We start from the raw sequence: 27581 nt of genomic DNA on the forward strand, positions 1-27581 counted from the left end.
TGTTAAATTAACAGCCCTGCTTTGTATTTTCCCCATATGTACCATTCTTAGCATAAAGAACTTTCAGTCTCTGTCTAAAAAGGGCATATGGTTTTCCCAGCCGATTCAAGAGCGCGTTAAAGGAGTGTGTTTAGTGTTTATTTGAGGAATGTTTTTTTCCTTAATCTCTATTTGATCTGGACGGTCTTCCTGCCATTGTTGCTTCATGTCCCTACCATCTCCTATCTTCCCGTCCCTGAAACCCTCTCTTCTTAGTGAGGAAGCCATGGATGCAAAGACAGGATACACACACACTCATTACTGGGGGTGATTGTGGCAAAACATGGTGTTTAACTGGGTATAAGTGGGTAAAGGCTTAGAAACACACAGACATACACACATTGAAGATAAGCTAAGAAAAGATGACGCGAGGAGCAGCTCGCCTGGACTGTCTGCATCTACTCACTCTTCTACTCAATCTTTAGACTTTTTTTTAAACAACTTTTTCCAAGTATCAAAAAATAAGATAATTGAATATATCAATAAAAAGTTAGCATGAAACAGAAGTTGGGATAGTGTTTTCTTGTAACGTAAACGGCTTCTCAAACAAGAATAAATGTAGGGAGGGGCTTGATTTTGTTCATGGGGAACTGATTGGATGGTTGTGGTTTGCTATTGGTCGATCTCATGTGAGTGACAGGTTGCCCCGCCCTCACGCCAGCATTTATAATAAATACTGCAATATTCCATAAAATAAAGAAATAAAAAACAAGAATTGTCAATGTTGTCACTGTAAATGTTGGAAAAAGTCCTTATTGAATGTAAACATGCTGAGAAATTCTGCCTTTCTAATGGTTTTAAAGTGAAATTATTTTATTATTTACTGACGCTCATGTTGTTTCAAAACCCAAATGCTGCTATTTTTAATGTATGACCTTAACTGCAAATTACATGGACTCTAATAATCCATTCTCAATCGGACTGTTAGCACAGTTGCAATAAAAAAGTCACATGCACCCACGTCAATTGGAATGAATTGGCCACATGTCCATACGACATGTAAACACTTGATCAGATTGAAAACTAAAACTGGAACGCTCCGCATGTGTAATGACGTAGAAATGGCATAATGATGTATGACACACAGAACAAGCTGCAGTTGTTGTTGAGTATAGTGTCATTAATGACTTGCATGTCAATCTAAAATCACTTCATCATCTGTGAAGCGCTGCAGGACAGTCTTTGTTTCTGGCTCTCATCCACAGATCCCTTGCTTTGGATGCAGGAAGGGCGTTTTTATGGCTTGAATAATATAAGCAGCACAGCACAAAGCTTCATGTGCTCATCATCTCTTAATTAGGACCCAAAATAGATAAATAATAAGTCTGCTTTTTAAAACAGCAGGAAACTCACGCTGCATCTGAAATTGTATACTTCCCTACTATATAGTAGGCGAAAACGGTGTGTGACAAAATAAGTATGTCTGAATTCACAGTACTCATAAAAGAGTATGCAAAAAGTACCCGGATGACCTACTTCTTCCGGCGAGATTCTGAAGTGCGCGTACGATGGATACTTTAATATCCCATGAGGCCACGGGAGAGGATTTGTGAATGGCAGTGAAGCGACATAACTGACGCTGGTAGGTCATGTGATAATGATAATATGCTCCAGAAGGAAACACGATGCATTAAGAGCTGGGGGGTGTAAACTTTTGAGCAGGATGAAGATGTCCAAAAGTTTCTTATTTAGTTCAAATATCTTTTTTCGTTTTTTTTTTCATTTAGTACTCTTGCCACTGTATATAGAATATACTTTTTTAGCGGCCGTGAAGTAATTACTTATATAAAATAAGTACCTACTCAAGAGAGTATGCGATTTCGGATGGAGCCTTAGTATATTTGATTCGTGCAGTGTGCGCATGTCAAAAGATCAATTCTGATTTGAAGCTTGTGACATAAACGCGTAGGCCTACATCAAACTATCACTTTATTTAGCATTCATGTAAACACTGTTTGGATTCATCAATCGGAATGAATTCACAATTACATTATTCACTGATAATCTTCCGCACTGCTGCACCTTTCAAATCTAATATGGCATCATTAATGTGAATAATATTGATGTTTGAACTAAATATTGATGTTGTTTGGTCACAAGAACTAATGACATTTGATGTGACTGACGTATTTGAGAATAATGACTTAAAGTCAGCATGAAATGAAAATATAGGCTATATTTTTTTGACCTCATCATTTTTCATCAAAAAATGTCAACTGGATCATCTGGTGAAATGACAGACTTCTCTCTGGTGATGTATGCAGGATTCTCCAATTATTTAGTCTGTTTAAACCCCGCTTCTTTCTTACAATCCACTGCAAGTGTGCGTTCATTTTTGAGTGAAACGCCCTCATCTTAAAATCCAATCATCAAACAATGAATTGAACAAAGTCCCCGCACTACATTTTTAATGTAATCAGTTACACTTGGATGTACGTCACAGTACAGAAAGATCTGTCGCGACACCAGTTTCATTGTGACTAAATTTAAATTCTTTACATTGACATCACAGAAAATATTCTTCAAATTTTTACAACATGAGGGTGAGTAAATAGTGACAGAACTTTCATTTTTGGGAGAACTATCCCTTTAAATGGGTGATATTTCTTAGGGACTTAAATGCAAAAAGGCTTTGAAAAATAAAGACCTTGCTTGCCCCATGTGCCTCTAGAGTTTGGAAGTGAACAATGGGTCCTAATGAGGCGATGATGTCATACATATGTGTGTCAGAGACCTTGCGTGTGTGTGTGTGTGTCCTGACAGTGAGTAGGATGGATGAGTAGACACTGATGTTGTGCACAATGGGTAGCCACTTAAGAGCACATTTTGGTGTAGATGGATTACAAAACCATATGGCAAGCAAGAGACTGATTTTTTTGAACAATGGTTTATTGTGTTCCAGCTGCTTTGAACCCCACCTTCATTATGTGAACTGTTTGAATGGTATATTGCATATGTGTGATAAGGACACGTGCCAGATTTGCATTCTCTTTAGCAAAAGCTCAATAAAGCCGAGTTGAACATCTAAGTCCATAAACGGTACATGCCGCACTCATGCTGTTGAATTTTGCGGCTAATGAACTTGTAAAAATATTGCTAAATTAACTCACTGTTTGCAGTATATTTGATAGGGTTTTTATATGTTAGAAGGAAATATACACTTCTAGGATCCATATTCCCATGCAGCACTGCTACTGACCAAATCCATAATATATAAATCTGCATAGATAATTTCTAATCTGTGTAAAGAGAAAAAAAAACCTGTTAAATCTATCTGCAAAGATAAGGTGATTAAAGGAATATTCTAGGTTCAGTGTAAAGTAAGCGTAATCGACAGATTTTGTGGCATAACGTTGAAAAGTTCATTTGGACTCGTCCCTCCTTTCCTTTAGAAAGAGGGTCGAATCAAAACTTATTTTTGTGGTAATTAATTTTATACCACAAATGCTGTTGTACTGAGCTTGGAATATTCTTTGGCTCTGTTCCTTTAAAGGAGGCTTTTCAGGCGTTTAAGGTATTCCAAAAGGAGGGCAGACTTTTAAAGGGATAGTTCACCCTAAAAAGGAAAATTAAGTCATAATTTACTCACCCTGTTGTTGTACTAATAACATATGCCCTTCTTTCTTTTATGGACCACAAAAGGAGAATAAAAAAAAGGCACGCTCATTAATATAATGGCAGTGAATAGCAACCAGCATCAAGCTTTTTTAAAAAAGACGTAAAAGTATGACAGAATAATCCCATGTGACACTTGTTTTATATTCCAAGTGTTCTGGGGGTCTGTTGCGCAAAATTGTTGCGCATTTGTGTGAGTGTGCGTGTAAGTGTACTGTATTCCTGTCACATAAGGGTTCAATCGCTAACGTTTCCAAGATCCACCTATTTTTATGTGAATTTTGAGATATTGCATAAAAAACGCTGGATGGAAACATCAAGATGCACGTAAATTCTAATAATGCGAACAAAAAATTTGTGGCGGCAGATCATTTTTAGCTGGTAAGAAGACATGCGCATAAACTATGATGGAAACACATTTACTGAATAAATCCCTCGATATGCAAAAAAAACCAAACAAACACATTTTTAATAAACTGTTACAACTATCCCCACCCCTAACAGCCATAACTTAGCTAACTGTTTTAGCATGTGGGTTTGAATTAGAAATACAAAGCATCAAAATAAACTAAAGAAATAGCTTCATCAGGTCATAAGTTAAATCATTGTACCTACAATTCAATGATTGCTAGACAAAACATAATCTTGATGAAAATGTGCACTTTCTTACCTGAAAATCTGTTTTTGGTTTTCACAGTCACATGCAATTTCTCATTTGAGCTCAAAAAGAAGATGGGAGTGTGTGATATTGATTACATTACCACAGCTCTTTTCTGAACTGTCCAACTTACAGTGTTACAACTGACCCCGTGTTACAACCCTCCCCGGTCTCCCCTACAACAACACCAGGGTTAGTCAATGATGACTTAATTATCCTTTGTAGAGAAGCCTAATCATAATGAGCTGAGTGAAAATATCCATCCATAAATCTCTATTATAAATAAATCTGACAGTTACCCTCATGTTATTTGAGCGTGCCAAGTATTGTCATGCTTATTAGAGTATCACACTGTTAGCTTAGCAACATGCTAAAAACAATTGATCTTCTTAATTCAACTCTTTCCCCAATAGCACAGTCCAGCCCATTTTCTCCTTCCACATAGGCTGGTCCAGGAAGAGCTTTATCAATAATCTGAAGACAGCTTACAAAACAAGACTGTCCTGCAGTCTCAGAGGCCCAACACAAACGGAGGCCACATCCTGGCCGGCCCTTTCCTGTCACATCCCATAAGTCTCTGTGTCTGCCTTGTGCTGCCGTGATTGCCAGCGTAACCCGCACTGCTCAGACTTATTCTCTGAGTGTCTTGGGAGCCATTGTGATGTGCAGTGTCTAAATGAAGATTACTGCTGTGGAAACTTGTGCCCCTGTTTTTGTGTGCCAAGCACCTTGGTGTTTAAAAAGCTATTTCAGGGCTCATTCTCAGGAAACACTGGCACTTGTGTGCTAAGTGTGTCCTGATACAAGAAACAGGATGATCTTAATCAGATTCTAATTTTGAACGTTTGTTTTTCATTGGAATGCCAGACAATATAAATTACATTTTAATAGGTTCTCTGGGGGGAAAAAAAGAAAATTATTAATTTTACATTAAAGGGTTACTTCAGCGATTAGCATCAAGCTTTGTATCAGTGGAAACCCGGTAGTATATTCAAATTTTCGTACTTTCCCCTGTAAAAAATCCTCAGATGACGCAAATATCGTCATTTTGCGTCATCGGAGGATTTTTTGCCAGAGGCTAGAGACTACAGCCAGTAGAAGGAGCTAGTTCCGTATGTTTTCACACCGCCCATAGGGGTGGGATCTCACTCAAAGAATGGAATTGCGTATGGCCGCTCAGCTTGGGCATTCATAAATGAGGGGTACAGAGCAAAGTGAGTGTTTCAACTTTTCAATGAATTCCTATGAAAGTTAAGCTTCCATAGGCATGATCTGAAAACGTGCCAGACTGGACACGGGTTGTGAATGACAGCTGCGCTTACCTCAGCTCTGCTCAGCTCTTCGCTCTCGTGATGAATGAAATCAGACTCCTGTTGCGTTTGTGCCTTGACTTTCGTTCGGCTCACTCACACTTTATTGAAGAACACGTTCAGTTTTTAATTGTAGTGTCTATTCTCTAACTGAACGAAATTCTTTTATTACTGTGAAAAAACGGTCGCCTTGTTGAGCAGCGAAGCAAGTGCATTCTGGGAGTTGTTGTCTTTCATCCACATTTCTCAGTCTAGAAGGCACCAAATTCAAAAATAATTTCACATTTCTACTACATAAATGACTCTGTTTAAATACACATTTATCTTCCCAGCACTGAAGTACCCCTTTAATTAATTTAATTAAATGAATACATTTTGCTTTTATTGAAATTAAAACAGCATGGTTTGACCACATGGTTCAAACTTAGATAATTTTCTCTTACAGTATTTATGAGTATTTAATTAAGCTTAGGCTTATGGTTAAACACTGATATATGAGAAAAATCATTGTGACAATTGTTTATTTTTTATTTTTATAAAAACGTTGAACATGTTGAGTGGTGCAATTTCCCAGTTTAGGCCATTATTAGACAAACAACCAGTAACATATTTCAGCAAAGTTGAGACCAAACATGTTTTAAAAGTGAAATAAGGTTTAAAAAAAAAAAAAAGTTTTTGAAGATTGCACTTATTTTAATAAAAAATACAGTAAAAACAGTAATATTGTGTAATATTATTACAATTTAAAATAACTGTTTTCTATTGTAATATATTGTAAAATGTAATTTGTGACCTGTGATCAAAGCTGATTTTTCAGCATCATTACTCCAGTCTTCTTTGGTTATTTGATCCTTCCGAAATCAAACTAATATTTAATTTAGATTTAATGCCCAAGAAACATTTTTCTTTGATGAATAGAAAGTTTAAAAGAACATAATTTATTTGGAATATAAATCTATTGTGTCTTTCAAAAAAACTCTTAACGACCTCAAACTTTTAAATCCTAGTGTAAGTACATGATTACATATTCTGATGGGTTTGAATTTATAAATTGCTTAAAGCTTCAAGGTGAGAATTTAGGATTAGTAATGGTAAATAATTACTTTGCAGGGCTGTTTGCGGGAATGACCCTCAAATTTAGCGTAGCAACAATGGATGAGGACATCCCTTCTGATATGTGCCAGATATTTACATCAGAAGAAACCTTTCCTCTTCCAAACAATGGCCGTCGCCCACAAACACAGTCCAGACACGTTTACATCAGTCGCATGTTGTAGGCCTACTCAAGATGGTGTTTCCTGTTAAAGCCTGTGTTCGGCCATCAAGCATTTCACTTGAGCCATTAAGAGGGCAAAAATTGAGACGCCACACGTTTGGACGCACTTCAATGCATATGTCTAATTTTAAAACAGGCTATGATTAAATCAAAGCTCAAGCCTGAGTGCTTACTTCCTACACTTGCGGTATGCGGCAAATCACTTTTGCTCATGCCAAGCCATGGAGATACACCGCAAAAACAAAAGACACTCAGCCTTCGTGAGAGATCCGTGACACCACTGCTCTCTGGGGGCAGGAGATAAGAGAGAGTTAAGTAAACATTTGCTAGCCGCTAACTGCTAACAACACCAGCGGCTCCCATACGGATCTCATCTTTCAGCTCATTTAATTGGGCCGGACAATAGCCTGTACTGGCGGGTCTGTAAATCAGCACTACTGGGGAACATGTGGAAAGAAGGACAGCCGCCTTGAAGCGTCTAGTGCGGAAGCTGAAACGCGTTGGTGTTACGTCTGCCTGATTAGCATCCGATGTTTTCAACAGGTCGTTAAATAGAGACGCACAGAGCAGCGGGGCAAATGCTTATCTAGATATTCAACCCTGAGCATGGCGAGGAAACTCTCACCAGCCGCAGATAAAATGCCAACAAATGGAGCTCCTTAAGAAAGAAAACACTGAACCGCAGCTCCCTAGGAAAGATGAACTCATGACTTCTAATATCAGGGACCTCATGTGTTTGAAAGAAGTTGTCACGCAACTAGGTACTCCAGAATCACGACAACTTTTCAAGTAACAAACTACTTTTTCCAACAGGAAACCTGACAAAATGCTATATTGCAATATTTTTTCTACATGCTTGTGTTGCTCACTTTACAGCACCTATGTCCTCTTTCTCTCTCTAGTGTGATTCATTTAGTCCTTGCACTGAACTTTGTGGCGTTTTGCTTTGCTATCTGTTTTTGGCTCAGTTATAAATGTGTAAATGTGTCTGTTCTTAATGTTAGTATAGTGTGCAACAGTGGCCGTCCAATCTTCATTAGTTATAAGTCATGAACCAAACCAACCAGCTATGAGGTGAATCACTACATGATAAACTTTGATTTGAAGCAAAAAGTGTTTGAAAAGCAGACAATAGAGTGGTGCAGAGATGACGTCAGAACCTGGAAGTCTCTGGTTCCTTTGACGTTTTGTTCTACAACGTAAACTGAGGTTTTCAAAAATTACATAACTCCTTCAAAATTACGTCATTTGCGTTGAATAACAAAACGTCAAAGTATACTCAAGTTATGTTTACCACAGGCTTTATTTTACATGAAAATCGTGAACTTAATGTAGCTTTAATGAAGGAAAGAACTACAATTCTATGAAGCACTGTGAATGTGCGAATGACAATCGATATATAATATTATATATATGTAACGGAGGCCAGCTAGTAGTTGCTGTGCGAGTGAACCTCACTCCTCTGATCTCAAGAGACGCTCTAGCGACTGACGCTAGAGGTTGCAGCCTCTAGCCTCCTTGTTGGAGCGTCCGACTCTCATGCCGGTGGACCCGGGTTTGAGCCCCGCTTGGAGCGGGCGGTTTTGAACAGGAGGGGTTACATTGGTGCTGTGACCCGGATCAGATAAACCAAATGTCACATTGGTGCCGTGACCCGGATTGGGGTGAGGGTAACGGAGGCCAACTAGTAGTCGCTGTATGAGTAAACCTCACTCCTCTAATCTCAAGAGACGCTCTAGCGACTGACACAAGAGGTTGCAGCCTTTAGCCTCCTTGTTGGAGCGTCCGACTCTCATGCCGGCGGACCTGGGTTTGAGTCCCGCTTGGAGCGGGTGGTTCGAACAGGAGGGGTTACATATATACCGTTGCAATCGAAATTATTCAACCCCCTTGCCCTCCAAGACATTTTGCTGCCACAAACAAAATTTTATGAAAACAATTCAACAAAGGCATCAGTAAACTATTATAGAAAGTATATTAATACACATTTGAGTGATTCTGAGAACGTAAAGTTGATGAGAAATGAAAAAAAAAAAATCTAATTGACTCTAAACAACCGTGTTCAAAATGATTTAACCCCCAAAAGTCAAATTTGTGCAGACTTTATTATTCTTTATAACCTTCAATAAACGCTGCCTGTAAGAGCTTAGAAGCTTCTGTTACCTCACTACTTCAATCTTGCCCCATTCCGCGCTTGAAAAAGCATCCAGATCACTGATCATCTTTGGTTTTCACGTTACCACAGCTTTCTTCAAATTCCACCAAAATGAGATTTAAATCTGAAGACTGCACAGGCCACTTTAAAAAAACATTCTACGACTGATCCCTGAACCAAGCTTCAGTAGATTTGGATGTACTTTGGGATATGTATATGCACACACACACACACAAATACTGAAGGGGTTTGCATACGAAGACTTGACGTCATATGCCGTGCTGGGAGTGGGCGGTGCTAAAGAGATCTTTTGTCATGATTTCTCTGCAGAATCATGGGTCATATAATTTCTCTCCAGGAATTTATGTTGTTGAACACAATTATTTAAAAAAAAATTGAAATGATGCAGGCTGACGGCTTCAACAAAAGCATATACCATCAATTAACAACCTTATCTGTCTTTAACCGTTTGGGTTATCGTTAAAATTCAGAAAATGTATGGGATCCCGTTCTGGAATCCAACGGTTGCACTGTATTGTTTTTGTGCTACATAATAATGGTTTTGATTGTTTACATAATCTAGTAATTATTGTAAAAGATTTGTGCCCACTTAAATAGCATATGTGTAGTTAGCTTCTTTTTACCTAACTGCATTTTCAAATGGGTAGATTGACTTTTACTACTTTAAATGATTAGGATCTTGTAGCCTGGCAAACTAGTTTCAAAGTAGCTTCCCAAACACTCTAGATGAGCTTAATGTGTGACAGAGTGTCTTCTATTGATGATCTGTGTTCTGGGTCATGGCAGGACAAGAGAGACAGGAAGGGGCTTTGAGTAACCTGGGATGTTTGGCCCATGTAATTAGCTTCCTTGTTGTCTCCAGGAAGACCATGCGGATGTTGTCCACACTCTTGATCCCGCAATCCGTTTTTTACATTTTTTTAAATGCTAATCGCATTTTAGATTCTGACTAGAAACTGTAACTGAAACTTATTTAAAACAAACATCCACACCTTCAATACACTGCCAGTCTCAGGGAGCGTGTGCTCAGGGGCTGAAAGGAGGTGGCTGTGCGACAGCTCCAAGGTGTGAACTCGTTCATTGTCCTGTCCCTGGTGCTCAGCGACTTGGTGTCAATGAGTCGGAAACTCTTGTTAGAATCAGTCAATGAAGCGCGGGTGGGGTGCCGTAAAAGACCGCCACACCTTTCCACGTGAAGAGGAAAAGATTACGTATTTACAAATGCCTCTGGTATCATTTAACTTTTAAGATTCAGAATCAACAGCCAAATCAATTAAGCTATTTTCTAAGCTCCTCATTGTTCTTTCACTTTAGCTTGTGTGCGATGCCAGAGATGATGGTCAGAACATATCAACACCTGAGAGATGCAGCTGTAATGTGACACAGGGGGTCACACTCACACATCAAACATTCGGCTTATCATGCCAGTCATATGAGGAGTGAGACAGTGGGAAAAGACGCAATGTTTCACATTTATCAAACTACACCAATTGTTTTTTTTTATTGGCATGATTCAGTGAAGAACACTGAATCACAAAAGGTTCTTTATAGCAGAAAAAGTTCTCAAAATGTTTTTCTTCACACTAAGAAAAAAGAGTGGTTCTTTTAACAAGTGTTTACTGAAAGGTTATTTGAGGAACTGAAAATAGCTCTTCTGTTGCATTGCTACAAAACACAATTTTAGAACCTTTATTCTCAAGAAAATGCACTTTGCTGATTCCATCCCAGGAAGGAAGTTTATACGTGTTTTTGGATATCCAGATAGTTATGATGCCCTTTTACCTCTTTTTATTTATTAATTGTTCGTTAAAAGTTAATATGGACAACATTGTTTCTGGTGGCACCCAGTTTGGGGGCAATTATATGTGACTAACTAACTAGCTAACTAAAAGATTGATATATTGTCTTACAAAAGAAAAACCTTAGAAAAGGAGAGAGGTGGGGCTTTTATCAACACACACAAAATATTTTGATTTTTATCTGTTGGTATTTGCTAGAATCCATGTATCTGAACACGATGTCCAGGACCTCCAGCAAAAAAAAAATAGGCGCACAACATTAAAGATCCAGCTGTGTATTTAACCATGGGCATGGGGTACTTTTTATCTCTGTTTGCACCAAACATCTGGTGGGTTTGCTGCCAAAAAGCTCTTTTTTAGTTTAATCTGACCATAGAATCAGGTCCCTTTTGAATTTCCAGTCGTGTCTGACAACTGAATATACTGGAGTTTGCTTTTGGATGAGCAAGGACGATTTTTCTTGAAACCATCCCAAACAACTTGTGGTGATGTAGGGGTTGTTAGATTTTTTAGGCTTTCTGACCCCAAGACTCAACAAATCACTGCGATTCTTCATCTGAGATCTTTGGAGAGTCTTTGGCCACTCAAGCTCTCATCCTCGCCTTGCATGAAGATGATATAGACATATGTCCTCTTCCAGACAGATTTGTATCATCTTTAGTTGATGGGAACTCCTTAATTATTGCCCTGATGGTGGAAATGGGGATTTTCAATGCTTTAGTTATATTTTCTTACAAGCTCAACAATCTTTTGCTGCACATCAGCAAAATATTCTTTGGTTGTCCTCATTCTGATGGATGATTAAGGGACTTTGGCCTTTCTGTTTCCCAGGGACGTCGTTAGGCCTATTTTAGGGGGGCTGAAGCTACCCCAAAATGTTCCTAAGCCCCCCTAAATGATAATAAGAACAACAATAACAATTTGATTTATCAATAACCGTATCCTCCTCATTCATATTTAGATGCAACAAATTATATATATCCAGCTACAAAAAAATAGCCGAAAAGTAGGTATTTGGACAGAAGTACAAAGAGTCCTTGTGCTATTAAGATGATCGCGTCTCGTTGGTGAACTGTGGCAGCTTTCAGAGCGTTGCAGACCGGAGCGCTCCTGCAAGAAACTGCCAGGAGGATTCATCTCCGTTACCAAGGTTATAATCGTTAACGAAAATGAACGAAAAAACTAGGTGGGTTGTCGTTAACTGAAATAAAAATAAAAACGAGGCATTACAAAAAAACGATAACTAACCAAATCTATAATGTGTTTGGCAAAACTAGCTAAAATAAAATGATGGATTAAATGTCCTAAGTTTTTGTCTTTATCAATGTCTTTCATAGAGCAAATAACGTTCCGCTGCATCTCCTTTCCCTGAGTCTCTCATTCACGCGCGCCCCACACCCACACACACACACACGCAGGCACGCACGCACACGCACACACACACAGCCCGTGCTCACCGCCGTCTTCTTGAGAACGAGTGTTCGACGTTGAAAGCAAGTTCGCGAAAGGTTGGCATCTCGTGAACACCTTTACACAATCACACATTAAAAAGTGGTATAAAATATTTTTAATTCAGAATATAATTTTGTCAGTGAGTTAATGTCGACCCGAGAAGCGATTGCTATTTTAGAAAGTTAACTAGTCGCAAGTTTGAGGTAAAATGCACTTGGGTTGTCGTCTTGTCGATGTCAAAACACTATAGCCTAAGCTGTGATTCAAATATTAAACAATGTTATCGCATTAGGCTATTGTATAAGGTAAATTTAGTATAGGGTGTGAAAACTGAGCAGCTGTGTTATTTGTATAGGTTTAGCTCAATTTTAGGTTTAGCGGTATATTTGTATTTTAGGGTTGAAAAAAAATGGGTTGAATACATGCGGTTCTGTGTAATTAAATAGCATTCTGTGGACAACTTATCTTATATAGAGAGGAATTAGATATAGTATGCTAGTACCTTTTCATACATTTACATGAGCAGACAGACAATATAAGTCATTGCTTATAGTAACTCATCAGGAGCAAAATCTGACCTAAGTAAATTCCCCAATCAGCTTTGATGTGTCTAAAAGCTAACATTACAGTAACTTTTCTTTAACAGAGTAGAAATGGAAGAAGAGGATATGTCTGTCACGTTTTACTTCTTAAAATCTTGGTTTCTTGACTGGTTGTTGACGTCAGTGTAGCTCTAGATATGAGTGCAAAGATTTAGCAAACGCAAGTTACAAATACCCTGGGGGCTAAGCCCCCCCTGTATTCCAATCCTAGTGACGTCCCTGCTGTTTCCTCATATTTATACTCCTGTGAAACAAGAAGTCATAGCTAGACAATTTCATGCTCATAGTCACCCTGGTGCGCAAAAAAAAAAAGTTAATATTAATGGGAATATACTTGAAAGATATATATATATATATTATTATTTCAAAATGTGATTTACCCCCTACTTTCAGTTCTTTTACTTCATTGAAAGGTAAGATTTTTGCGCATTTTTAAATAAAATATCAAAAGGATAAACATTGCTGATTTATTTTTACAGCCATCATATTCACCAGGGGTGTCAATAATTCTTATCACAACTGTATTATGGAGCCTCGCATATGATGAAAACACACACACACACACGCACACGCACACGCACACGCACACGCACACGCACACGCACACGCACACACACACACACACACACACACACACACACACACACACACACACACACACACACACACACACACACACACACACACACACACACACACACACACACACACACACACACACACACACAGTATATATATATATTACATATTGATTTATTTAATCAAATTCAAATATCAATTCAAATCAAACTTTTGAATCTCCAAAATATGTAATGAACTTAAAAATCTAGTTAAAGACTTTTTATTTATTAATTAAAATAATTATATTTTAAAATAATTGTAAGGTACCCACTTTGAGGTATATACAGTATATATAAACATGCAAATACGTAATAATAAGCTTTAAAACAATAACTCTCAATTGTGCTAGTTTGAGAAGGTGACTTTTTTTTTACAATGATATTACAACATTTTGACTTCTTACACTAAATTCAATATTATGATCAAGTCTTTCTCATTATTGTTGTCATATTTATGTTTCTTTTGCCAAAAGATGTCAGGTAGTGTTGATAGTGTTGATAGTGTTGTGTGAAGTAAAGTTTTTTTTAATGTTTACCGAACCAAATAAAATATAATGAAAAAATTTGAAAAAAAAATGTTGAAAAAAAAAAGAACAAAGTATATATTGTGACTTTAAAAGCAAATGAATAAAATGACACCATGTTAACATGTTTGTTGCAAACTACTGAAAATACTTCTTTCCCTATCATTCATTCATTCATTCATTCATTCATTCATTCATTCATTCATTCATTCATTCATTCATTCATTTAAATAAGTTTATTTATTTCAAATGGAAAGCTATTTTACAATTGCTGATGGTCGACAACTGCTGTTTTGTTAAGATTTAATTTGGTTGAAAAGTAAATAAGCACAATTGTTCTCCTCTGTCAGAAGGTCTATGTGTTTTCTCAGTTGTCTAAAACATATACTTGCACTCCTAAATCCCTTGCGGCCCTCACACAGATGCCTTGTACACATTTGTCCTTATTAAGCAGTTCATTTGCGGTGCACATTGAGTCGGTTAACTTCTGAAAAACAGAGTCAATTATTATCCATGGCCAAGGTCGGACACAACGGATCAAAGAGGCTGTGCTGAATCCAGCTGCTCGGAGAGCTCTGTCACCCAGAGTCTCTCGCAGTTTGTCTGTGTGTGTGTGTGTGTGTGTGTGTGTGTGTGGTCTAATGCGCTTGCCATTCATTCCATGTATGGTGTGTGCATGCAAATACCACATCAAACTCTGTCATGTGTGAAGCCCACAGATCTTAATAGCAGTTTCAGTCCCATCATTTAACGTTTAGACAACACTGCGCCATTTAGAGATGGATATAAGATACTTTATTTTGGATAGAGGACACTTGAGACCTACGGAAATAAATTTAATTGCAGAGGAATAAACAGTTTGGCAGTTGTTGGACCCCCAATTGCTTTTGTAAGGCATTTGCATATCTATCTGTACCATTTGTCCCATTATCATATCTATCCTGTTAAAATCAAGGGGAGATAAGTCCAGTGCCACCTGTGATGTGTGTATTTAGAGGGGGGAGAGCATGATCTCTGATTTAGCTTCAGATAACACAGCTTTTAGCTTTTTCAACGAAGAAGAATATATGAAAATAAACTGTATAGGGAGATTCTGTTGGGACACTGGGGGTTTTCACATTGAAGAACCATTTTGGATTCCCAAAAGAAACTTTTAGCGAGCAGTTCTCAAAAGAACTATTATTTTCTTATTGTGAGGAACATTTTAATAATCTTAAGAATTTTTTTCCACTACAAAGAATGGAAAGGTTCCATTGAATGGCCAATAAAGAACCTGTGCTTGGTGTTTAGAAGGAGTTTTGGAGATTCAAACAGCCAGAAAACACAAACTTAAGCACATGTTGAGCCATTTTAATGATGTCACAACACTTACAGACGCTGCTCCCGTCCTGGGCCTGGCCAGTGTGTGTGTGTGTGTAGGATAGGGTCAGGGAGGGATAGTTGTGTCTGAGCGGGTCAGGTCCTCGGCGCCACTGACGCCTCATCGCTGAGAGACGAAGAAGGGTGCCGAGTGAAACCTCCCGTCTGCTACTTCACTCTGAGACAGTAATACTGCAGAGCCAAATGCTCTGGCTGATATCTGCCATTTACAGTGAAATAAACCTCACCTCTCTGCTGTTGTCTTTGTCATTTGCAGGATTATCATGTCGTAGTTGACACATTTCTATTCTTGATTGAGTCATTCTATTTTCCTTGCAGTATCTTTTTAAAACCCTGTTTATATTTCATATAATACTTCAGCATTTTTTAGGCCTGATGCAGTTAGAAGGCGTGTTATTTTTGCATGCAGAAGTGGGTGGGATTCTATTTAGTTCTTTTTTCTGTTTTATTTCACAAATATCTGACTTCTTTTCTGGAACTGGGTTCTTTTACAGTTGTTGTGTTGGATGTTGTGTAATCTTCTAATAAAATCTGACAAGTGGATGCTGTTTGTGTTTACTAAACCGAATAAAGTTTAATGAAAGAATCAAATTATTATTTAACTTATTAATCATTCATAAATAAGTGTATTGTGAAATAAAACAAAATTACACCATATTACAATAATGCATAAAGTTTGTTGCAGACTCTGCCCAAGTAATTTTTCTTTCTTTCTTTCTTTCTTTCTTTCTTTCTTTCTTTCTTTCTTTCTTTCTTTCTTTCTTTCTTTCTTTCTTTCTTTCTTTCTTTCTTTCTTTCTTTCTTTCTTTCTTTCTTTCTTTCTTTCTTTCTTTCTTTCTTTCTTTCTTTCTTTCATTACCATCATATAACAGACCGACAGACAGACAGACAGACAGACAGACAGACAGACAGACAGATAGATAGACAGACAGATCTCACTTTACATCCCTGACAGATCTAAAAAATCCAAATCTAAAAAAAGGAGAGAAGTGGTCATTATTTGTGGGGTACACAAAAAGATAAAGAAAAATCTTTTTTAAAAGACTAATATTTTTAGCCTAAAAAATAGTACCTTGTGCATTATTTCTTTGTGTTTTTATTTGTGAATGTATTTAATTTGAAGACAAATTATGCTTAAAATATAGTCTAATAAAATATAGAAGACTTTATTTATATATGGTATCAACTAATTATGAGGTATTATTTATTTATTTTAGTTACACTTTATTTGAATGGGTCATTGTTACAGTGTAATTATATATTTTAGTAATGAGTAATGTAATTATGCATAATTTACTGTAAACTAAAGTTGTACCTTTATTTTTGACATTATTTATTGCCAGTGTTATATAATCAGACATTACATTTACATTAGATTATTATTTGATTATTTGACACTCTCTTAATGTATAATTTCTTTCTTAATGTTTGAACATTTTTGGCACCGTGATTGCTGCTAGGTCAGGACATGATGTTGTTTTAATTATTGCATTTATTACTTTTACATTATAGCCTTTTTTAATAACATTTATTTAAGTGAAATCGAAGGACTGTAAGACAATTGAAAACGAGAGAAAACGCGGAGGTTCAGCATTTCATCCTAAAATAAATGATAGGCTACGGCACGTACATTTCAGGTTTAAAACTGCTTTTACAATCTATCTGAAGAGAAGTCTTATGCACAAACAAGGTTTTTGATACGCATTTTTGATGCTGCACTATGATTTCTCGGACTAACTGGGACAGATATCTTGCTCGGGCAAGTCAGTGAGCGCAGAGTCAAACGCATTGGAATGGAAATTAGAGCATCGTCCAGCTAATAGACTGTTGTTCACACATTCACATCCGTCCATTACAATATCATTCCGTACAGGGCAAAAACACAAGTCCTGACATGTCACGAGAGATATAGAAGTTTCGTGTTTAATTTTAAAGTAGTGAAACTCCTGAGAATGTATACGGTAGTAGGTTATAGGACTAGTTTATTCGCGATATATAGCCTATATTAAAAAAAAAAAAGCTGTGAAGTAGAGCTCTATCACATGAAATCTTCTCTTTTTGGAGCATTATTTACAGCAGTGATGTACGACTATTTGTGATGCTGTTTCTCACTAGTTCCACTAGTAAATATTTTTGTTTACTTGTTATTTTTATAGGATATTTCGTTGACTAATCCTGTGTGTTTTCCTGTGGAGGCTGCAGTGCGGGGTAGGAGGAGGGGTCACTGGGGTAGAGGGGAGGGGTCAGGGGTGAGGGGAGGGGAGTGTGAGATCCTGAGGGTTTAAAAGCCACCGTTTGTCCAGCTGAAAGTACATTCTGACCTGAACACATCACAAGCAACTTCTCTGTGATCATTTAGATCTCTTGTCAACGGATACTTCAAACACTTAAAGATTTTCGGAGGAATGAATGCCATGGACAACATGACTGCTGACTACAACCAAGATTACTACGACGAGACAGTAAACAACTCAATGTGTGACTTTGATGAGTGGGAACCATCATATTCACTGATTCCGGTGCTCTACATGCTCATCTTCATCCTGGGCCTCACTGGCAATGGTGTGGTCATCTTCACCGTGTGGCGGGCCCAGTCCAAACGGAGAGCTGCAGATGTCTACATTGGAAACCTGGCTCTTGCTGACCTGACCTTTGTGGTGACTCTGCCTCTGTGGGCCGTCTACACTGGCCTGGAATACCACTGGCCCTTTGGCGTGGCCCTCTGCAAGATTAGCAGTTATGTGGTATTGCTCAACATGTACGCCAGTGTCTTCTTTCTGCTTGACCTGCCTAAGCCTGGACCGCTACATGGCCATTGTGCACTCCCTCACCAGCACACAGCTGCGGACCAGAGGACACATGCTGGCCTCGCTGGCCACCATCTGGCTCCTCTCAGGTGTGCTGGCTTCACCCACCCTGCTGTTCCGCACAACGGTGTACGATCCCGAGAACAACCGCACCTCCTGCGCCATGGACTTCAGCCTGGTGGTGAGCAAACCGGGCCAGGAGACCTTTTGGATTGCGGGCCTCAGCATCTCCTCCACAGCTCTTGGCTTTCTGATCCCCCTTCTGGCCATGATGGTGTGCTACGGATTCATCGGCTGCACCGTCACACGTCACTTCAACAGCCTGCGCAAGGAGGACCAGCGCAAGCGTCGCCTGCTGAAGATCATTACCACATTGGTGGTGGTGTTTGCTGCGTGCTGGATACCCTTCCATGTTGTGAAGACCATGGACGCCCTGTCGTACCTGAACCTAGCGCCTGACTCCTGCTCCTTCCTGAACCTCCTGCTGCTGGCCCATCCCTACGCAACCTGCCTGGCGTACGTCAACAGCTGCCTCAACCCGCTCCTCTACGCCTTCTTTGACCTCCGCTTCCGCTCTCAGTGTCTCTGCCTCCTCAAACTGAAGAAAGCCCTTCACGCCAGTCCCGTCAGCTCCCTTTCTTCACAGAAGACAGAGGCCCAGTCACTGGCTACTAAGGTGTGAAGAGATCCAGGTGGAAGGGTGACACAGATTTGGGGTAACAAGCAGGAACTTCCCTCAAACTGTTACATCCTTCACAAGAACTCAAATGTAACTCTGTTTGTTGGGGACAAGAAGACTTTCCTTTTGTATCTGACTGTGAGAACCTGAGGAACCAGCTTCCCCTGTCCCGGGACGACGTCTGGTTCTGAAGAACTTGATGCAGTCTGTTTGTCCTGGTGTCTCTGAGACCACAAGCAGCTTCTGGAGAGCAGACCCCCTCCGACAGCTGCACTCCAGACGTGCGGGACAGAGTTGAATGTACATTGAGGAGAAGGAGCGAGGGCTTTTCTGCTTCCCTCTGCATCTCTTGCGGCCTCCGAATTGCGTCTGGAGACTGAGCTTCATAGACTCTGCCGTTACTTTGGAGTTGCAGGGTGGTGGGTGGCCCACGGAAGGGTTTGAGAGCAATTAATGAACTCTTTACTTTTGAAACTGTATTAGTGCATTTAAACATGCTACTTACAATGCTTGTTTATTTTTTTTTGTCCATTAAGCACTTGTTCGTAAGGGGCAGAGATAAGAACCCTGGTGGCCAGTCTGTCTTATCTAAACTGTCAAGATAGGGGAGGGAGGGATGGGAGCCTTACTTGAGCAGAAGTGTTGCAGCTTGATTAAAGACCTTGAAGGGGGGAGGTGGGTGTTTTGGGGGAGACGAAAACATGGAGGGGGGTGAACTCAGACAGACAGATGGCAGTTGACAAATGTTGTCGGCGAAAAGGGACGGCCAATTAATAGGTGGCAGCTTCGACAGATGAGATACTGTGCGTGTGAGCTAATGAAATGTGTGCAAGTCGACTTTATTTTGACACAACCTTGTGGAAAACACTGCTGTATGATTCTTTTATGCAGTACTTTATGAATAAAATGTGTATAATGAATTTCTCGTTTATGTCTCTTGTTGTGTCATCGACTGGAATGTCTGTAACATTCCCTCATGTTTTCCTGTTAACGCAGGGCTGAGGCTAGTTGCTTTGTCTTTTATTGTCCTCAGCCAGTTCAAAATCAAAGCAAGTGACTGACAGGAAATGCATGTTTAAAGCTGATTTCCTTGTGTTTCTTGTTTTGTACTGCCTCAAATTATGTTTATGTTGTGTATTCAGACGCAACAAAGAGCTCTTTAAAAAAAGATTTTTAAAAAATCATTTAAATCACCTAAAACATTAACTCCCTGAGATGTCATGTAGCCTACTACAAAACTTTAAAATAAATAATTTAACAACATCTTAACTTGTTATTTTCAAATACTTAAAACAAGTGTAATTGACTTGTTTACACAACTATATTATAATAATCTTATAATTTTCTATTTAATTATGAATTTATACATTTATAATTTTATATATAATTTAAAAAGAAAAAAAAAAAATATATATATATATATATTCTAATAATTTTATAATTTTCTGTTTAATTACATATTAGATATATTTATACATTTATAATTTTATCATTTAACATATATTTATATATTAATTTGTTATATGATAAAATTATAAATGTATATATATATATATATATATATATATATATATATATATATATATATATATATATATATATATATATATATATATATATATATATATATATATTCTAATACTTTTATAATTTTCTATTTAATACTTTTCTATTTAATTATATATATTTATACATTTATAATTGTATATATAAGATAACAGAGTAATATAAATAGTATATATATATGTATATATATATATATAATTATTAGAATATATACTTTTAAAAATCGCTATTTAATTATATAAATTTATAATTTTATATATCATTTAACAAATTAAAAAAAGAATATATATATATATATATATATATATATATATATATATATATATATATATATATATATATATATATATATATATATATATATATATATATATATATATATATATATATATATATATATATATATATATATATATATATATATATATATATATATATATATATATATATATATATATATATATATATATATATGTTCTAATACTTTTATAGTTTTCTATTAAATACTTTTCTATTTAATTATATATATTTATACATTTATAATTTTATATATCACATAAAAGTAAAATATAAATAGTATATATATAATTATTAGAATATATACTTGTATAATTTTCTATTTAATTATATACATTTATACATTTATAATTTTTTATAATTTTCTATATCATATAACAAAGTAATATAATAGTAGTAGTAGTATATATATACTTTGTTATACTTTTTACTTTGTTATATGACATAAAATTATAAATGTATAAATATATATAATTAAATAGGAAATTAAAATTATTATTTAAAATTAAAATGATTTCACATTAGAAAAATTCACATTATCTTTTAGCATATGTATAATTAATTAGGTATTTTATACTTATAAAAAAACTGCTCTGCTCATATGGAGGGTCATCAGACCCTAAACAGCCCTCTAATTACTAAGCTCCCTAATAAGCTTTGGTCAGGATATAATCATTGTCGTAGACACTATGCTAATCTAAGGTAATTAGTGGCACTGATGTCTTTTGCATGGACTAATATTTGTCCTTCATAATAAAGTGTGTGGTTATTATCAATAACATAGATGATATAGTGCATCATGACAAAAAAAAACTTGATGAACCCACAAATGAGCTTAAAACTTTATTTGCTTGTAGATTTACCACAACATGCAAGTTTGTAACTGCTAGAAATGGAAAAGAAAAAACACATTTTACCGTGTAGAATTCCTCACTTTGAATAAAAGAATCTGCTGAATTTAAAAAATGTAAATATATACAATGTATACATAAAAATGCTAGGTTGTTTCAACCCATGTTTGAGTCAAATATGGACAAACCCAACCTTTGGGTTTACATTTTTTTTATTACATTTTTAAACCCAATGGTTGGGTTTGTCCGTATTTGACCCAAACATGGGTTGACATTGAGTGTAAGTAAAAACAGGCAGTTAATAAATGAGTGAATTATATCTAATCTGAAGATTACTGCATAATAGATATAGAATAGTGGACAGACTGAACATGCTACAGTACAGGGATTATGAGGCGGGCAAAACACGTCTGTTAAGCGGGAAACATAAAGCAGAAGCAAGAGGGTGGAGCATTAAGATAGAGGAGGAAAAGTGAAAGAATAGAGGGTGTTTCTTTTATATAAATGGTCCTTAGAGACAGAACAAGTCTGTTGTGTATGTGTGTGTGTGCAGTTGCTAGCATGTGTGTGGGCTAGTGACCACCTTTGTGTTTATTTTGGTTTGTTTATTTGTTTTCTGTCAGGGATGTAAAGTGAAAAATGAAGACAGGATGCCCAATGAAGTACTATTTCCTATATTTGAATACAGGAGACTGTGAGCTTGTATTTATGGATAAAGACATGAAAGCAGAAATGAAGAACAACACTAGAACAGGGTGATGTAAAGTTAATCTATGTTTCTGGCGTCTGCTGCAAACATGTTCTATGTTTCTGTGCTAACAGCTGCAGTGTGTGGGCACAGATCAAATGTTGAGCTCAGTATTGCCCACAGGTGTCAAATTATACCTTAGGTTTTCAAAGAAAATCTGGACGATATATTGTAGGGACATTTTCAAAGATGTTGTAAAGATTTAGAGCAGTAATTTAATCTCCCTGATAAATGTGAATTTCATGGTGTGAAGTTGCATATGTTAAAGGAGCTGCTTCCTGTGCTTTAAAGTGAAACATTTATATGGTGGAAGTGGGAAACCTGACAGTGTAAAGTCAGACAAAGAGAGCATGAAATAAAACATGAACAATCTTTTGTAACGCATGTCTGCACTTTCTGTACACATTTTTGTTGTCTAAACATGTTTTTTCTTTATCTTGACATTCTGCTTTTTTCAATGTGCTGATAACTTTTTAAAATTTTTGGATATGAGAATATTTTTCTGCTATCCCAGTTTATTATACTCTAGATAATAAGGAAGTAATTTGTGGAGCCCCAAAAACTATGGAACTAAATATTGTTCTTTTTATCTGAGCATCCTGACCGATAACAGCAACAGTATGGGGGCGGGGCAGTCTGTTTGCCAACCAATGGAAGACAGGGGGAAATCACACACAGGGCAGGGCAGAAATCACACATTTCAGCATCAGAGAAAAGACAGATAATTATAGAGACGATAGTCTGACCTCTTATGATCATATATGTTCCTTGGGGCTCTGTCATACCCGGTGCAATGTGTTTTTGTGTGTTTTTTGCTAGTTTCAGCCAGACGCAGTTATCATTTCCCATCCAGCACCACGTTGGTTAAATAGCAAATGCATTTGCACCCATTTGTGCGCCCATGGACGTGCTGGTCTGAAAACGAGGTGTTTTCAGGTGCTATTTTGAGGCAACTGAAAACAACGTTTGATCAAAAAACATCTGGTCTAAAGTCAATAGCGCAGTATTTTTTGTGTTATTTAAAGCTGCAGTCCGTAAGTTTTGCCTCTTTGTCGCCATCAGTTATTTGCGGAGTTATCATCTGGAATGGAAGTGAAATGTGACAACATGCCCCATAGTAACATGTGAGGGGCATATTGTAACATGACCAAATGACAGCTTAAAATGTTACCTGATATAATCAAAAAAATATCCAAGACAAACTAAAATATTTTGTCAATAAAATACAATTGTTAACTTTTTTTAAATAAAATAATGGCATTTTTTAATCGTTAAAAGTATACACATTTTTGAGTTTGACAACAAACACATCGCTAAATACAGCTATACGGCATAGTTAAAAACATAATAATAATGAATAATTTCTGAACATTGACTCTCAGTCATTATTCACCCTTTTCTCATGGTTTCTCAAAATAATTAATTAAAGTATAGAATATAATAGCATAGTTCTAATAGCAACACAATGTAGCGCAGTGTTACACTGCACCCCATCTGCGCAACTGGGATTCAAACCCCGGCTTGTGTCTTCTGCTGGTTAGATCAGCATTAAAGAACCATCTCAACTGTTAAATAACAGATATAAGATTAAAATTAAGGCTGCGAGCAGCATTTATCGGGGTTCAAGCATTTAAGGCCTTTAAGCATTTAAGGCATTTTGCATTTAATGCCTTTAAGCACTAAATTAACCAAAACAGAGCTCAGGTGAAATTAAGTGACATAAATTGACAAAATGTGATTTGTAAATGTTATAATAGTGACTTTAAATGAAAGTCTAAATGTAAATTAGAACTATATAGAAATATAGAACAATATTAGTGAGTAGTATGACAAAATTACTATTTTAACCAGCAGGTGGCAGTAGAGGATCACTCATTGTGTATTTTATATTGGAAGTTTTTCAGATGTGAAAGAGTTCCAAAGTGGTTTTCCTCAAGGAAGTTGTTCCGGACAATTACTATTTTCTAGCCTGGCGTGGCCATACTCAATTCTAGTCAGAATTTGAGTCTGGTACCGCTCCATTGAGCTTTGATTATGGGGCGTGTTTCAACCGAGCCAGGAAAGACCTCAATTGGATAGACCCACAACCAATCAGAGCAACGGAGCGACGCGTAACGTTAGTTGTCAAATGTCAACAGAACTCAACTGCACTGTTACCAAGTCCGTGTTTTTCTCCATGTCCGCGGGTTGAAGCGACCCCAATTATGTGATTATATAAACCCAGGAATGCGAATTTTAGCAGGCAACCTTGCCAAAATAACATATTTTGCCAACCAAACGTTTTGAGTAGCAATTGTGCGCGACATTGCAAAAACACTTGGAAACCCTGTCTGCACGCACGCATGATTAAGTAACGTTACAAGAAAAACATGAGTGTAAACGATCTTTGGCAGTAATAAAATAATTTAAGGATACACAGAGTACTTACCAACACGATCATCGTTTCTGAGAGAAATAGTGAAGGTGAACGCATATACGAACAAGTTCTCCGTTTAGGATAAGAGCAAATTCAACCCAAGAGCCTTCGATGACGTGGATGATTACGTTACTGTTGATCATCTGTCCATCATCGTCTAAAGCCCGCCCTGACAATTTCAGTGGTCCGAACAGTTTCTGTTCGGGCATAATTCCTCCTCTATGGAGCGAGTCCAGACCGAATTGCCCGAGCAAAACATTTTGTGGGCGGGGCTAAATTCGGCTGGCATCCAGGCTAACTATTTTCTATTTTACTAATAAACTTCCTCTTGTTTTAAAGTGTGCATGGACAGACATGTATGTAGATGAAACAACATTATATTTAACTGCAACACCAATTAAGCAGTTGTCTACTAATTTGGATGAGGAATTACAATTGGTCAAAGTAGGTACAGAAATCCAGCGTATAGCGTTAGTTCTGGCAGGGCACGTTTGTCAAGCTCGCTGCATCAGCTGACTGTCAGCTGATCACGTCTACCTATAGGAATATGATGCCTATCACAGCATGCATATAAGCTCCTTCAGTATCATCAGCTGCTATCGCAGTCTCCGGAGCTAATAACCCTCCTCCATCCCCAGCTCCTCCACTCGTCAGTCAGGATTTGGCATTCTGATTCCCCCTGAATCAGATTCAATTCCCGAATTAGGTTGTACATTTTAATATTGACATTAATGCGATCTGCAATACATCGTTGCTTCTGTTCTGTTTACCCTAAAGGGGGTTTATCACTGCTCTCCCTGCTCTTATCCATGCTAGGCTACATGGATGCGCAGGGAGTTCTTGCCCAGAACAGAACCATATACCACCAGTCTAAACTATATGCTAATTGTCTATCACTTTGACCATAGTGATCCTGTCAGAATAACAAGTTGGTTGTAAACTTGACAAAAACCAAAAGCATTTTGGTGATCCATAAATCAAAGTAATATCTGAAATGTCACTCACTAAAGCAAGATATACTATTAGAATAACTACTTCAGATTATTAATTAAGGATAGATTATCTCTGCTTTGTTTTATAAGAAACAATTTTTCTAGAGCTCCTAATGTCCTGTAATGTCGACTTTTATAGTAGTACTAGTCATAATTTCAACACCAGGCATGCATCAAAGGGATGTTTTTTACTTCTTGTTTCGAAAACTACTGTAAAACAAGGCACTCTAACATATAGAGGAATGGAAATATGGAATGATTTACTATTGCATATTATATATTTAAAGTAAAATTAAAGTTAAAATAAGTTGTTAAAAATCTTTAAAGGAACATTTAATGGCACAATAGTAAATTGTTGATTTTGATATTTGGAATAAATTTTGGGTTTGTATGTTTCATTTACTTTTTATTGTTGTGGATTAATGTATTTTTTACTTGTTGGGACCTCAGGAAGAGTAGCCTCTGCCTAGGTATTGGCTAATGGGGATACAAATAAATAAAAAAACTTAGATCATAAATGAAAAAAGACCATTTACAGACAATTTACTAAGGAATAATTTTTTTTATTAAAATTGGGCACCACATCTTGCCCAATCTCCACCACTTTTGTAGGTGTCCTCAGAGTGTGTCCATAGATTTGTGTGTCAAATATTTAACTGAATTTTGAGGTTATAGACCAGTGGTGTCCAAAGTTGGTCCTGGAGGGCCACTGTCTTGCAGAGTCTAGATCCAAGTTGCCTCAACACCCCTGTCTGAAAGCTTCTAGTATGCCTAATAAGACCGTGGTTAGCTGGTACAGGTGTGTTGAATTGGGGTTGGAGCTAAACTCTGCAGGACAGTGGCCCTCCAGGAACAGGATTGGACACCCCGTTATAGACACTTACAGTAGATTTATGAGAGTATAAAAATGACTAATGGGCAACATTGATTGGATTTCACTTCCTATCATAGTTTTGACATTTGGATATTATTGTTTGGCTATTGACCTATGACCTCAAATTTCCTATGGTGGTTTTGTCTCAATTGGACTAGCAGTTTTGAAGATAATCGCAAAAGTTTTGTAAGCACTAATTACACTGTTACACAAACCATAAGGAAAAACCTGCCATGTTTGGTATCGTTGGACTCAGCAAGGATTCAGGAGTCTAAGGAGGTGACTCCTGTGAAAAACACTGGCTTGAAATTTCTTAGGCTCCTTCAAGGCATTGTGCCGATGATGCAAACTGTGTTTTTTGAGATTCGCCAATGTTCTGATCATTGCACCCTGGACACGACACTAAAGGTGTGGTGGTATGGGTAAGTTTAAGGGTAGGGTTAGGTGTAAGGGAAGTGTCAACTGTGTAATTACAAATGTAACTACAGAAATTAATTACAGACGTTATTACATGCAGGTATTTTTAAAAATATAAGTACAATGTAAAAACATGTATGTACACAATAAGTGCATTGTATCAAATTATTAATTAAAATGTTAGTACATAATAGTTAAGGCCACCTAATAAAGTAGGTCCAAATTTTCCTCTTACAGCACCACCAAGTGGCCAATCATCAAAAATTTTTTCAGGTGACCGAAGTTTGATCTCATAGACATGTGACCCAAGTTTTGCGAAAATATCTTGTTCTGTTCACAAGTTATAGTGATTTTAGTAAAAGTGGCCCCAGGCACGTTGAACATTTTGGTTCCCTTTTGCGAATATGAATCGAAAAATTGTTCAATAGTCTCTCTCCAAATAAAATTTCTACAGTGGTTTGGTTCTGATCAGGGAAAAAATGT

At 37.1% G+C, this 27581-nt stretch overlaps 1 protein-coding gene across 1 annotated transcript; it reads left to right on the plus strand.

The window, feature by feature from the left end:
- Positions 1-17782: 17782 nt before the first annotated feature.
- aplnrb (apelin receptor b) lies at positions 17783-19530 on the plus strand. Its single transcript, XM_079804067.1, is given in 2 exon segments — positions 17783-18222; positions 18224-19530. Coding segments are annotated over 2 exon segments (1083 nt in total). The 5' UTR covers positions 17783-17856; the 3' UTR covers positions 18941-19530.
- The last annotated feature ends 8051 nt before the right edge of the window (positions 19531-27581 follow it).

The sequence above is a fragment of the Gobio gobio genome (genome assembly GCF_949357685.1).
Source record: "Gobio gobio genome assembly, chromosome: 22".
Taxonomy (NCBI): Eukaryota; Metazoa; Chordata; class Actinopteri; order Cypriniformes; family Gobionidae; genus Gobio; species Gobio gobio.